The sequence below is a fragment of the Nothoprocta perdicaria genome, unplaced genomic scaffold, assembly GCF_003342845.1.
Source record: "Nothoprocta perdicaria isolate Ctin4 unplaced genomic scaffold, notPer1 scaffold_370, whole genome shotgun sequence".
Classification (NCBI taxonomy): Eukaryota; Metazoa; Chordata; class Aves; order Tinamiformes; family Tinamidae; genus Nothoprocta; species Nothoprocta perdicaria.
This window is the reverse complement of record NW_020455611.1, coordinates 457,880-471,331: the sequence shown is the minus strand read 5'-3', so window position 1 is coordinate 471,331 and position 13,452 is coordinate 457,880. Positions and strand designations below refer to the sequence as shown.

Below are 13,452 nucleotides of genomic sequence, written 5' to 3'. Positions count from 1 at the left end.
CTACCGCTTCTTAAGCTACCAAGGGCTCAGCTGTTTGTTCTCCCAAGCCCAGGAGCTGATCAAGCTGATCAACCTCCCTCACTGCCACCCTCCATAAGGCCAGCGCAGCTCTGCTAACAGACTCCAGGACACAAGGGTRGCTTTTCCAGCAGCCCTCCCTAGCTACTGGATCAAAAAGTTACTTCAGAGCGAGGCAGCGCTGGCAGGAGCAGAGGTACCCAGCCTCAGCAGCAGGGCTTTCCTCCATGCACGAGGTCAAGCCGGGGCTCAGGGCCACGCAGCACCACCATGAAGAGGGTTTCGGGGGCAGAGCGTTACCCACATGTGGGTAAGGTGCATGCCAAAAGCTGCGGCTGCTACATAGGCCTAGAGGCTAAAAGCTCTGCTRAGAGCAGAGCCATCAGCCAGCATCTCTACTGAATAGACTGAGAGCTGCCTACAGGAGGCAAACTCACCTCTGAAGAGGGTATCAGCCCTCGGCCAAAGCGTTCACTCGCAGAGGGGCAGCCTGGCTGCTCCACCACAGGAGGACACCAGAGACACCGGTCCCTGCAACGCGGCAGCTGCTGGGGCCGGGCGCAGGGACATGCACAAGCGGCTGGTGACTCCAGCCTCACCAAGGCTGCACTTACYTACCTGCACTGGAGGAGCACAAGCAGCACAAAAGAACCATGAGAATGACTGACTGGAAAGATTCATCTACTCCAGGCTTTTTCAGAGAAATTCAGAGAAAAGTATAAAAAATCCTGTGGTCTTCTCCCTTTTCTGACAAAAACAGAGCAGCCTTCAGTTGCTCAGATATCAAAGAGATAGAAATACAAAGGCCAAGGTCTTCTCTGCTTTCAAGTATTTGATAGTGTATAGGTATGTGTGTATATATATATAGATATATAGATATATAGATATCCCCATCGCAGGGTGGCAGGCAAAGGCAGACACACATGAGTGTTGTTAAAGGCAGTACAGCTGCTCAAAAGCTCTTAATCACATTGCTGTTGAGGGGTCAGTTTTCCTCATGCTTTGAGTTTTCGCCTGGCTCTTCTCTTGCAAAGCCAGCRCTGGGCCGCCAAGCTCAGCAGCTAGAGACACACACAAACTAAGTGCCACGTTTGCAAGCTTCCAACCTCTAGACATGTAAGTCACCACCCTCTGAAAGGGGAAAAAAAAGGACAGACCCCTTCAAATCTCATCTCTAATCAACACTAGAAGCTCTGCATGAATTTAAGAGAAAGCTATAAAGGAGTTACTTTTTTCCCCCCTATTATCTTTTTGCTGCAAAGTTCACTTAAAAAAGGGATTATAATCTTCCCTACTTCCTAGCTGTGGGCAGGCAATCTCTTCTTCCCAGGTACTTAGCCATATAGCAAAGAACAAAAGAGAAAAAGCAAGTGCAGAGCAGCATGAGATGGCAAAGTTTAAATCAAGAGGCAAATGTGTTGTTTTTCTGAAGCTACTGGTTCTCTCCCAATCTAAATGGCATTTATTACCTGTACTTACCAAATGGATGTGGAGGCACTCCAATTCCCTGCATGACCTGACTGCCCTGRCTTTCAGAAACCAGCACAAAAACCCCAAAACAGAAGTCAGACAAGCTTCAGTTTCCTCAGCTGGCACCAACTGCTTGAAGATTTTGCCCTATCAAGGACAGTCAGTTCAGAGAATCAAGATGTCACAGAGAGACTACTCATGTTTTCTCAAGCTCATGTTTTCTGCAGCTCACAAGCACTGCAGTTTTAACAAAACCAGATTTCTAGAGCACTTTTTTTTCCTACACCAAGAGCTGCTCTCATTTTCCTTGTCCAACTTTCCCCCCAAAATGCAAGACAGAACATGAGCTGCCTTATCCCGTACGACACGGTTCATTTCTTCAGTGCAGCCTCCTGGACAACTCATTTTAAGAGGCTTACCTTGTCTGGGATAAATGACCACTCATTTCAGTGTGTTAGATGCTTTTATTTTGTGTGATCAGTGCAGTTTTGACACCAAGACTACCACCATCTGTGCAACACCTTTCGCAAGCCTCATCTTACAAATATACAGTAGTGTACAGCAGAACAGATCAAAAATCTTCTTCAACCTTCAAGAGACATGAAGCCAATGCAGAATGGAATTAGAGAAAACGCAGAAGCTGAACGCTATTCAAGAACACTAGTCAAGTATGTGATCACTTGTGGCAAATAGAGTTTYGTTTTGGGAAAGCTGAGAATGTCAATCTATTTTAAATAATTTTTGTCCTCAATGACCCTGCACCTAGTTTTAAAGTCTTAGTTGCACCAGCAGCCTATTTTACTACTTAAACAAGAAAGAACCACGTGACCAAGTGTTCCAGTGCAACCCCTCACATGGAGAGGCACGATGCAAGTTTCCTTTAGTGACAAGTGCATGTTTTCATACATATTTATTTTATATAATCAAATACAAGCATTGTGTTTCCCAGCACTACAGTTCCTGTGAAGCCTTTTACCATGCTCTCCCATGGAATCCACCAGAACACCACCTTTCCAAGCTGAGTATCATTAGCATAAACCAGAAGAGAAACATGAAATTTGAATACAGTTTACTCAACCAGCACCCAGCCCACTGGGGTGGGATAGCAGTTATGAAACAATATAAACATATAGTTGACAAAAAAAGAAACAAGAGAAACCAAGTGCAAAGAGTGAGCTCACACATCTCTGGGGTTCACATTCCTTGAGGCACATAGTGCGGTGCGGGGTTAGGTGAGGCAATATAGCTGACTTGGTGCAGTGGTCCAGAACTTACAGCATTAGGAACTCGGGGAGAATTCCCATAGGATGGATTTACTGGGTGCCAGGAACTAATGTAGTGGTAGGTGGGTACTAAAGAGATACAAGAGTCAAACCCAGGGAGAGGCGGCTGGTTGAAGGGATCCGACACCACCGGATAATACACTGTTCCGTGGGATGGGGGTGGAGGCTCCGCATTTGGAAAGTGACCTTAAAAAAGCAAAACAAAATACACCCTAGACAGAATCGCCATATTTTAAGCTTTGCAAGTGTTTTTATATAGATCATCATTGCCATGAACGGCATTAAACGAGGTAAATGAGAAAATTCATTCCATATATATCCCTCCTAACACAGGAGGGAGGATCATCTCAGGTCCTGAAACTAGAAGGCAACTTACTCATCTTCAGAGAACTTTACTCATGAATTTCGTAACAGCAGCCTACGTTAAGAGAGGCAACTTTAAGAACCACCAGGTAAAACATGAACTAGGTAAAACATGGTATTCTTGCCTCTATTTAACCTCTGACTACATACAAAACTGAAGCAAAACAGACACTTCAGCTGGCTAAAATATTATCTGAACACCATTAAGCCTGTCTTCCTCTAAACAATCATTTCATTCTCACACACTCTTTTCCAATACTGACCATATGCCATGTTTCACACTTTTAATGAGCCAGGTATCTGGCCTTTTGAAATTTTTCCTCATTTAATGCAATCCTTTTATTTACTACCAAATATACAAGCTTGATACAAAACTGCTAGGCTGTGCTAAATTTGCTCTTTTATGCAAAACAAACATTGCCAGCAATAATGGCTACTTAAAGTAATGACTGAGCATGCAAAGCCTGGAAACAAGGGGTATACCATTTCTCTTAAACATACACAAAAAAATCCCCCACATCCTATGGAGGGACAGCACCAGTGCAGAGCTTGCCAAAGCCTGTCTCCCTCACTGTAAGTACATGCACTCTATTTTGATATCTTCATTATAAGACAATAAATTAGTATCAATAGACAGACACATATCCAACAATTTCAGAAAGTTTTTCCAAAGTAGTGTACCAAGCTGGAACAGACTATTTTTCTTTATGGCTTTACAAAGCCCTCGACATTAGTGACTAACAGCAGTGCTGACATAACCTTGAGTATTACCAGAGACTGCAGAGGAACTGCAATGACCCATTAAAGGCTAGCACTGTGCACCCTCCAAGACAAATGCTTCCCACTGGATAACAGGCTGCCATTGAGCAGTCAGTCTAGAAATCCCTTCTCTAGCTTCTCTTAACTCATGTATGTGGTCTTAAATACTAACCATTTGCAGGGGCTTCCAGGGGAACTTGATGGACTTCAGGCCTCCCAGTATCGGTGTAGAGCTGAGGTACTGGCTGCTCCAGGGCCGGAGCAGGCTCGGGATACGCTGGATAAGCTTCCACAGCTGACGGCGGTGGCACTGGCTGTACGTACACCATGGAATGCCAATAGCTCTGATGATAATACTTCAGAAAGAGGGAGAAAAATATCAAGGCTATGGCCACACATATACAGTCTCTATTCCTCCTCCAGATACCTTCATTTTCAGATATAAAAGTAGGAAGCATATTTTCTTATTTTTAAGATGATGGTACATCCTCCTTCCCCTCCCTTCCCCCCAAAACAGGCTGCCAGAAAAGCTATTGCAAGCCCAGTCACCTATTTTGCTTCCAGATCTAAGTTGCAGTTCCTTGTTACACATCTTTACAGAGAATCAACATTTCCATCTTACTGACTCTGAGAGAGTCAGAGGATTATTTCTCCAGCTGCAGGAGCATTTTTGTCTCCCTGCATAGCAGCCCCAACGCTGCCTGTTGTGCCAAGGACAACTCTTAAGCACAGTAAAGACTTCCAGAGCACTAAGTGGTGGTAACCAGTCTGAATGCAGCTGAGCAAGTCCTAGAGCACTCGAACCACTCATATTAGTGGTATTCAATGTGCACATCCACAGTTTTCTTAAAGGGAGGAGTTTAAGGTGTTATCTTCATAAGAGAGACTGCATTTATCCACTACCCTCTGAAAAAAAATCAGAGTGAAACAACTAGATGTACTAATGTGTTTTGTGATTCAGGTTAAAGTCTCACTTCTTGAGCTCTACTTGAACTCCAAGAAAACCTGTATGTATTAATAGTCAAGTGCACAGGATGCACATTTAGCACACTGCTAAGCCTCAAATGCATCAGTACATCTGTCAAGACAAGCAGCAGTTTTTACAGGCAATTTAGTATAGTCATTTTAAAAGCACTTACTTGCAATCCCAGATTAAAATAGTACTGCAAAACCTTTGTATCTGAAATCAAAGGACATGACATTAGGAAGAGCAGAAGAGCAAAGAATAAGGAGGAACAGAAATTCACACACATTAAGAGCATTTCATTTTAGGTTATTTCTACTTTTTTTTTTGAAAAGTTTTAAGATTAAAAGTGTATCTTGAATATCACTAGATTTAAGAGCTATGCATATTTTTAGGTAGATTAATCCAGTATGACATAGATTACTTGTTAGAGTAACATAACAGCTAATCAACACTGAATCAGACTGCAGTGATTATGTTAACTTTGATTCTGGTTTATTCATCTTGATCAGTTGACTGATAAGAGACAGTGTTACCAGGCCCCACAGAATACCTGCACTTCGATTAGCAACCCTGACTTCCTATTAAAGCTGGGCTTTCAGAGGAAAAAAATTAACACCCAATAAGAACCTGAAAATAACCATGCAGGGTTAGCATGCGAGAAGAGGGTCTAACTCCACCGAGATTCCAGGTTCCCACTGCTTCCTACCGTCTCCAGCTTCCACACTTTTGAGCAATAACCTTACAGAGAAACATCAATTGGGACAACATATGTACCATCCTAGAACCTGAAGGACGAGGCTTTTTTGATTCTTCCCATATTGATTTGATCTAAAGGGAGATGTTCCTTCCTTCACCTTCCTCACGAGGATCAAAGGGTACCCAGCTTCCTGCCTTCTTGCAGCTAGCCTTCGACTTCTGTCATCCACAAATTGAATAATTTGCCCCCAGGCAAATATATGCTACTCTGACAAGTAATCCCAAAAGCRTGGAAGGACTTTTAAAACACTCAGCAAGAATAATAGTTTTGAACTTGGAAATGGATTTCAAATATCCAGAAGAATTAAGCAGTTCAAAAACTGTYAAGTTTGCCATGGGGAGAAGGCAGGCAAGGAGGGGAAAGGTGATGAGCAAGAGGAAAAGCACATTCTTCCTCCTATAATGCAGAGCTGGCACGTACAATGAGAAAAAATGGTTAATTTCTCAACGTGGGAGAAAAAAAAATTTGTTTCAAAATGCTTAGGCAGGARAGCAAGTCGCCCATTCCACAGCAGTACACTTGCACACACAAAGGCAGATTAGTCATTTGATTAGCACTGTGAGGAGCTGGAAAGCTGAGCAGCACAATGGGAGACACCCCAAGGTGACAAGCGAGGCACCCGGCTCCCTGCCCTCACCCAGCGCCCCAGCTCCCGCCGCCCGCTGCGCTCGCCCTCCTGGGCTGCCCTTCAGCTCCCATCCCGTGCRGACACACGTGGTACGGAGAAGACAAACCCAGCTCTGCAATTAACGAGGATTCATTCCCTCTGTTGTCAATTCTCAGCTCTTTCACTGCCCAGCGTATTTGATCAGGGGCAACACCCTGCTGAGCCCTGTCAGGGATTACACAGGCTCCTCGCTCCCGGCAGCTCTTGGCTTCCTCACAAAAGCAGAGGTGCTTCAGCTGCAACACAGACCCCGTCAGTGAAATATTAAAAATAGCCTTAAAACTCAAAAATGTGAGCTTTTATGCCTTTAACAACTATGTTCGCAAAGAGTTCTTTAAAATCCGATTTGTTCTTCAATTATTAATGCAAATCTATGCAAAACAAGCATATGAGCTGAATGAAACAGCTGCTTCCTAGCAGAGCTAACAGTACAAAGGATGAACTGAGAGACTGAAGTGACAAACCCATACTGGAAATACTGAAGTCTGTGGAATACTGGAGCAGAAGCAAGTACAGCAGGCGACCAGTTTTTGTTTGTTTTTAGATGTCTAGAAATCAAGATGATCCTCAATGAAACATCAAGCAACTTAATGAAGCAACAGCTAAACTGAGTTAGCCACCCTGACACCAAAATATAGAGCACGTGTCAGCTACCAGTAAAACCTTGTTGAGAACCACATCCCCATGCATTGTAGGGTTTTTACTGTGCTGGAGTGGCTCTCATCAGTTCCCATGCTCCTGCAGGGAAAGCTGTCTCCAGAACACAGCAGTATCAAGCAGTCTTATTGACAGCTTCCTCAAATACAAGGGAGCATGGTCAGATACCTAAGCTTCCTGCATCAAACATGTTTTACAAGCCCAGACGCTATTGAAAGAGATCCAAGATGGTCTTAAAATTAAGACAGACAGATGCACAAATAAACACTAAGGCACCTGGCTTGTTTTCCTCCCTCATCTACCACCTTAGTTTCTTCACAAGTCAGACTCCATCAGGTCAAACATCAGCCCCTCTTAACCCAGAGGCAGGTAGAACTACAGGTCAAGAACAGCTGAGCAGCTTATCCGCTACAGTAATGAACCTGGGTTTCTTAATTTAATGGCCATGGAGGTTGCACTGCAGCAGTGACAGCACAAACACTGTATGTGATTCCTTATCAGCCATCATCCTTGAAATTCTAAAAAAGTTTGTGCCTGAAGGACATGGCAGATATTAGGTGGAGAGAGTCAGCAGAAGAGCTGCAGGCAGGGACTGAAGAGGCTATTAATCCACATCCACTCCAGATTCTTGTCAGCACACTTAACACCCAATTCTCCCAAGTGCCGAAAGCCTCAGTTAAGGATATTCAGCTAAAGTTGAAGACAATTAACTCTGATGTATGCTTAGTTCCATTGAAAATGATTCTTTTGCAGTAAGAGCATGAAAAATAGGATATTCAAGATCAGTAAAATGGAGAGCACCTGTAAGAACAGTTACTGCAGCAGCAGTACTGCATTAGCAATACTTGAGCTAGCAGAGCTTGTAGCAGCTGTGCCGTAACACTACACATCTTGCTCTCCTCCACATCAGCTTCTGGCAGCAGAGGCATGTTGCATAGGAAACACAGCTGATAAGGGTTATCTTTTTGGCCCAGGGCTGCCCCACAGCCAGACGCACCTCCCTGAACTGCAGCTACCAGGARTGTCTCTGGTGTTTGAAACAGTCCATCTAGCATTAGCACTTCAAAGAAAGTTGCAGTCAGGGACAACAGAGCTACTTTAGATAACAATACGTTGAATCAAGTGTAAAAAAGTTGTGTTACAGAAGTAWTTTGTGTTACAAGTAATGCAGAAGTAAATGAAACCTGTCCTTGATATTCTGAACACAGAAGTTAGCCTAAAATGCCCCATCAAGTGGGGAGGAAGGAAGTTCATCCAGGCAATTAGGGAGAGCTCATCCTTTGAAACAAGGCAAAAAGGAAACCCTAGTTTTCACAGATCATGTGTGTGTATATATATATCTATAAAAGAAGTGTGCACACGTGTGCATATGTACATACAGAGTACTAGTTCCTTTCCTCAYTCACCCCTAAACAAAACTCTTCTCTACACCAGCAATAGAGAGAGCAGGAAATACAGAAACTTGAATTCAACATAATAAGCTTTTAAAATACCATCTGSTGTACCTACAGAAGATTACTGAAGTGGCTATTACTGAAGTGGCTATGATGCACAGACATTCACCATATTCAACCCATCGTGGGCAGMAGGCATGCGAAGAGCACACACATCTCCAGCCACATGCAGATCTGTACCCACTATGAGGGCAGAAAGCAAGACAACCAGCCAAATTTGCATTTCTGCTCGAGGGCAGACTATAGCTTATGCCTAGCTTGGTCTCACTATTGCCAGAAATAGCCCCACTCAGAGGGCCCTCCCAGTCAGCCAAGAAAGGCAGAAATAGCTGAGACTTTCATGTGCTATAGGGGCAGCAGAGGTACAGCTGCAACCGAACTGCAGCCCATTCCTGCCCAGGCCTGGGCACTGCATGTAAGGTCAAGCTGAACATTGCTGGCAGAGGATAAGCCRGCTGAGTAAACAGTTTTGCTTTTACAGCCTCAGTTTTTAACCCTTGCTGMAGTTTGAGTCAATGCACTGTCAGAAGACACACATGGGGAACAGACAACATTTCTCAACAATTTCACAACAGCTGTCCAAAACTACTGCCAAGCAGTCCTTTAGCAGTTAGGGCAAGGCTGCATCCTACATCAGTTTTATYTGCCTTTTGAGATTAGTGCAGCAATCTGAAGGTGACACTCCAGTCTCAGCTACTCTCTTAGCTAGCAAAAAAAAAGAAAAAAAACAAGCTATACAGCATAATAATAAGCAATACTGTTGTCCCTGTGACAGGGGCCCTTTGCCAGTACTGCTGAYAGCAGACAGCTCAATTCTTGAGTTAAGCAAAGCTCTCCTGAATTGCTGGCCTTGATCGAGTCTTGAGAGCCGTGAAATTAATAGCTCAGAAGGCAAATATGATGCATGCTGCACTGTTTACTGAACTCAGCTGTTTGATACCTGCTTATYATGCAAGATTGTATTCTTAACCTGTAAGAGCAAGTTGATTAATCAAGAATTTCTACTATTTTAGAAAAGAAACCCAGGTTCAACAGCCAGGTAAAGCTGAAAGGTGACTCAGAGCTGCTTTGCTGGTAGGTGCTATGCTGATCTTTTCACCCCCCCTCATTACCTCGTGGTAGATCACTGCCACTGGGATCACAGGAGTAGGGCGGAGGAGCAGCACCAGCGTCTCCCACCTCGCTGACTGGAGGAAGTGGAGCAGAATAAACCGGGAACGGCACCGAAGRAACTGCTACTATGAAAAAGAAACAAAGGTCAAGTAAAACTTGCAATGATATTTTAAATGAGCAGCATGCAAAGTTACAGTTAAGCATGTACTTCTTCCCGGTCACCTGAGAGTTTATAATTTTAATAGCTTTCTTTACTAATCACTCCCATTTCATAAGATGTTCCAATCTCASAAGTCTTAACTGTGCTCTTAACTACACAAGTTCCATATTACAGTTCAATTGTGTTCTCTAGAACCGCTTCAATATTTGTTTGGGACTGGTAGAACAAGGAAAAAAAGCAAGGGGAGTACAGTAACTAAAAACCTATGTACTTGATCCCTTGCCTCAATATCCACACCCTACCTGGCCTCCCTATAGAAGGGGGTGATACTAGGATTGGTTGCACTGCTGTCTGCGGAGGARCTGCTGTTGTGACACTGGCTTGAGTGGAAGTGGCAGAATTTGAGGARAAAACTGTAGCTGGAGCAGCATTAACACAGGTGGAGTTTGAGATCACTGCAGAATTCACCATCACCTGCAAAACAGCCACAGGACCAGCACATTAACTCCAAACACTACCTTTGACAAAGACTAYGCAAGTTTTGGAATTAACATAGTTCATGAAGTCTCAGTTCACATTAGTTAGCACATTCAAAGTGCTTCCAGCTACTTAGGTTCCCTAAAATTGGCTTGAGAAATTCCAGTCCAAAAACAGAGTTGCAAGCACCTGCAATCCCTCTTCCCACCGTTTTGTTTTACTTATAATTACAGGGGGCTGCATTCTTTGCTACAAGACTACAAGAGGGCAGCACATGGAGAGACCGAGTGCAGCAAGCCCCCCTCCCCAAGGCTGCCCTACTGAAGCACAAGTTATTACCTTCTGGGGATAGCTGTAGGAAGCAACTCCATCCTGAGGTGAGACAGACATCGTCCCTTCTTCCTGAAGGGACTGCAAAGCAAAGTGTAATCCATTTAGAGGGCAGAGAATTTAAAGGATTAGGAAGTTTTTAAGCTTTTGGTGTGTACAGCTATGGGTGTGTATATAAAAACTATATACATCATGCATACATATATGTACACACACATATGTACAAACAGAATTTTTAGCTAGAAAGGTAAAGTCAGTTTCATTCTGACATGCATAAGCTTTTATACCCAATGTACCCAGCAGGTGACTGAAAGGAGARGTCACAGTCCAGATCTAGTCTTAGGTAATAAAAGAAAATCCCAAAGCTGGTTCTCTCAAAGACAAGACCAATGCAGTTCCACTGTAGGGCAGTTAAGACTAACTGGAACAAAACATCCAGCATAACATAATAAAAGCAAGGGCTATTTGGAGCAGGAGAAGAGTAAACAGGTCTCAAATCCATTAATGATTTCCTGCCTTGTCCTCCACAAAGGGGGCACATGCCTGGTACAGTTCAGACTGCACTTGCAAACTCAGAGACAAGAGTGGAAAAAAAAAAAGAAGCTGTGTAATAGGAAAAGAGAAGAGATAAATTAAATGAAACCAGCATTCCTTTCTTCCAAAAATGGTCTCTGATCTGCTGCAGTAAGCCTGCTTCCAAGAACAATTTTTAAATAAAGAATGTCAAGTAGTYCAGGGATTCCTAATCCAAACAGACCATGACTAAATCTTACCAAGTTTGCTGTAGGTTCTGCTGAACTAAATACTGTTGCAGTTTCGCAGTCTGGATCTGGAGGGCATGGGCAAAATTAATTGAGAAAGTGACATTAAATCTAATCTTTCAGAAACTTTTTAAGATTTGATGACTGCAATGCAATCATCACACGTTGTATTAGAAGAGACCAAGTTTTACTCACCTGAAGGTGCATAGATATATTCTTCATGAAACTTCCCTAGAAGGGAAAGAACAGGAAGCTTTAATTTTTCAGAGGGKGGGAAAGGATGGTGTTAAAGCAGAAGCGATGACAATTAGCACCTCTGTGCATCAGCTAACATGAAACTATGAAACTGAACTACCATCAGGGGAAGCACAAACCCCCACCACAAAATGCCAAGCAAAAACCTGTTAAAGTTTTCTTAAAAGGTTCAAACCAACAGTCAATTCCCCCTGTTAACATTATTTGAGTTGAAATCCTGAGGCACTATCTCCACCTACAGATACCAAAACAAACTTAAAATTGAAATTCCTATCAAAGTCACTGTAGGTCTGAGTTTATGGACTTTAATCAGAGCTGTAAGGTGTTAGACATTAGCTTTCATTTTATGTCAGCTTTGAAAAGAAGTATTATCTTCCACCCTCCCCCCAACCACCAAAATAGGAACTCATGATTTCATATAAATCATGAGGCTATAGAAGATAGAAGAGGCTACAGAAACTTTCTGGAGGGGGATAAGGAGACAGTCTCTCAAACAGGTAGTAAAACATAACATAATACATTGCTCCAAGTTGCTCACAGGAAGTGTTACAGCTGAACCAAGATGATGAAATCTGGAAGTTTACATTTCTCATTCTTCTCTACTGTAAATTACAGGTACTGATTTAAGACTAAAAAAAGGAGGAAAGAGCTACTGGCCCTCTCCCAAACTCCTTGTTTTCAAAGTTGATATATGAAACTAAATGCCCTCTCTCAAATGCTTCTGGAGASCAGGGGGAAAAAAAGGCAAAACAAAATACAACCATACACAAAGAAAAAAGTTTCTAGAACTTGAAACAATCACAGCATAGTCTGACCTAACATACTTTAAAATGCATRCAACTGAAAGCTAAGAAATATCACTGTTGAGAGACACTAATCATCTGTGTAGAAAAGACAGCAAAGACTCACACACACATGTTCAAAGCACACTTTAGGAGATGCACACAACACTCTTCAGTGATCAGAGGCATACTGCAGATCTTTGAATCTGTCTTTCCTCTCCTCTCACTGATCCTTTCAGCACTCACCGTTTTCAGCTGTTTCTTCCAATTCCTCCTCCGAGGAATTCAGGGCCTGCTTATTTGCTGGAACAGAGTTGGGGCCTCTCCCTGCTACCCAGAACCCTGCTGGACTATGAACAATGGGAGCAGGGCCACTCTGGCTCTGGAAAGCAGAAAGCAATAGTGTGCATTTTAGAACTGTACATGCCCTTCCCCACACCACAGGGACACAGCAGAGCCTCCCCATCATCTCCAAACAGGCAGGCAGAACAAGTTTGCTGCAACCACTTACTATAACTGCAATTTGTGTGCTGTTCCTTTGCATCCCCCATATCRCAAAATACTTGTGGACATGCATCTTCCCTTCAGCTTTTGTTCCACCCAGCACACAGAGCAATTCATCTTTGAAAAGCTATCACTGTCCCATGCAACCCATTCAAGCTGCTGCACTCCAACGTGGAGTCAACTTTGTTTCRGGTTAAAACTAAGTGGGGACAGACCACAGAGAGCAGGCCAAGACTCTTTATCTACCTCCAATATATACTTGCACATTCTTCATCCTGGAGCACTTCCACCAACAGAATGGTTCAAACTCTCCAGTTCTTAGAGGAAGAGGTTTTTAGCCCCATTGGCAATCAGCACAGACCTCACTGCTTGCTCTAACTGGACCCATGCATGCAAGCCTGACTTCTCACAAGAAGCACCCAACAGGGAATTACCCCTGTAATTCCTCATGTGTCCTCTGTGAGGAAGTCAGTCCTTAGATGCACCACAATTCAGAAAYCTAGAGTTGTCTGAAGAAGCAGGAGCACAGGACTGAGATGCACGAGTACAGGATGTTAATTCACTCCTTTGTAATGGCTAAGGTGACCCTCAATTCTCCTCAGAAGACACGATGACTATGAAACTGATMAAGTGCTTAGAGAAGCTTCTGAATTCCCAAGGTTGAAGTAGAGGTTG

General features: G+C 43.3%; 1 protein-coding gene across 1 annotated transcript in view; it reads right to left on the bottom strand.

The window, feature by feature from the left end:
• Window positions 1–2,247: 2,247 nt before the first annotated feature.
• The window catches only part of ALG13 (ALG13, UDP-N-acetylglucosaminyltransferase subunit), a 28,147-nt gene continuing 16,942 nt past the window's right edge, over window positions 2,248–13,452 (bottom strand). Inside the window, exons 19-27 of the mRNA XM_026044535.1 lie at window positions 12,520–12,655; window positions 11,432–11,467; window positions 11,249–11,304; window positions 10,485–10,556; window positions 9,971–10,142; window positions 9,508–9,633; window positions 5,033–5,073; window positions 4,066–4,249; window positions 2,248–2,957 (exon numbers count right to left, since the gene is read on the bottom strand). Coding sequence (XP_025900320.1) covers window positions 2,683–2,957; window positions 4,066–4,249; window positions 5,033–5,073; window positions 9,508–9,633; window positions 9,971–10,142; window positions 10,485–10,556; window positions 11,249–11,304; window positions 11,432–11,467; window positions 12,520–12,655 — 1,098 coding nt within the window. The 3' untranslated portion in view covers window positions 2,248–2,682. The remainder of the gene's footprint in view (window positions 2,958–4,065; window positions 4,250–5,032; window positions 5,074–9,507; window positions 9,634–9,970; window positions 10,143–10,484; window positions 10,557–11,248; window positions 11,305–11,431; window positions 11,468–12,519; window positions 12,656–13,452) is intronic.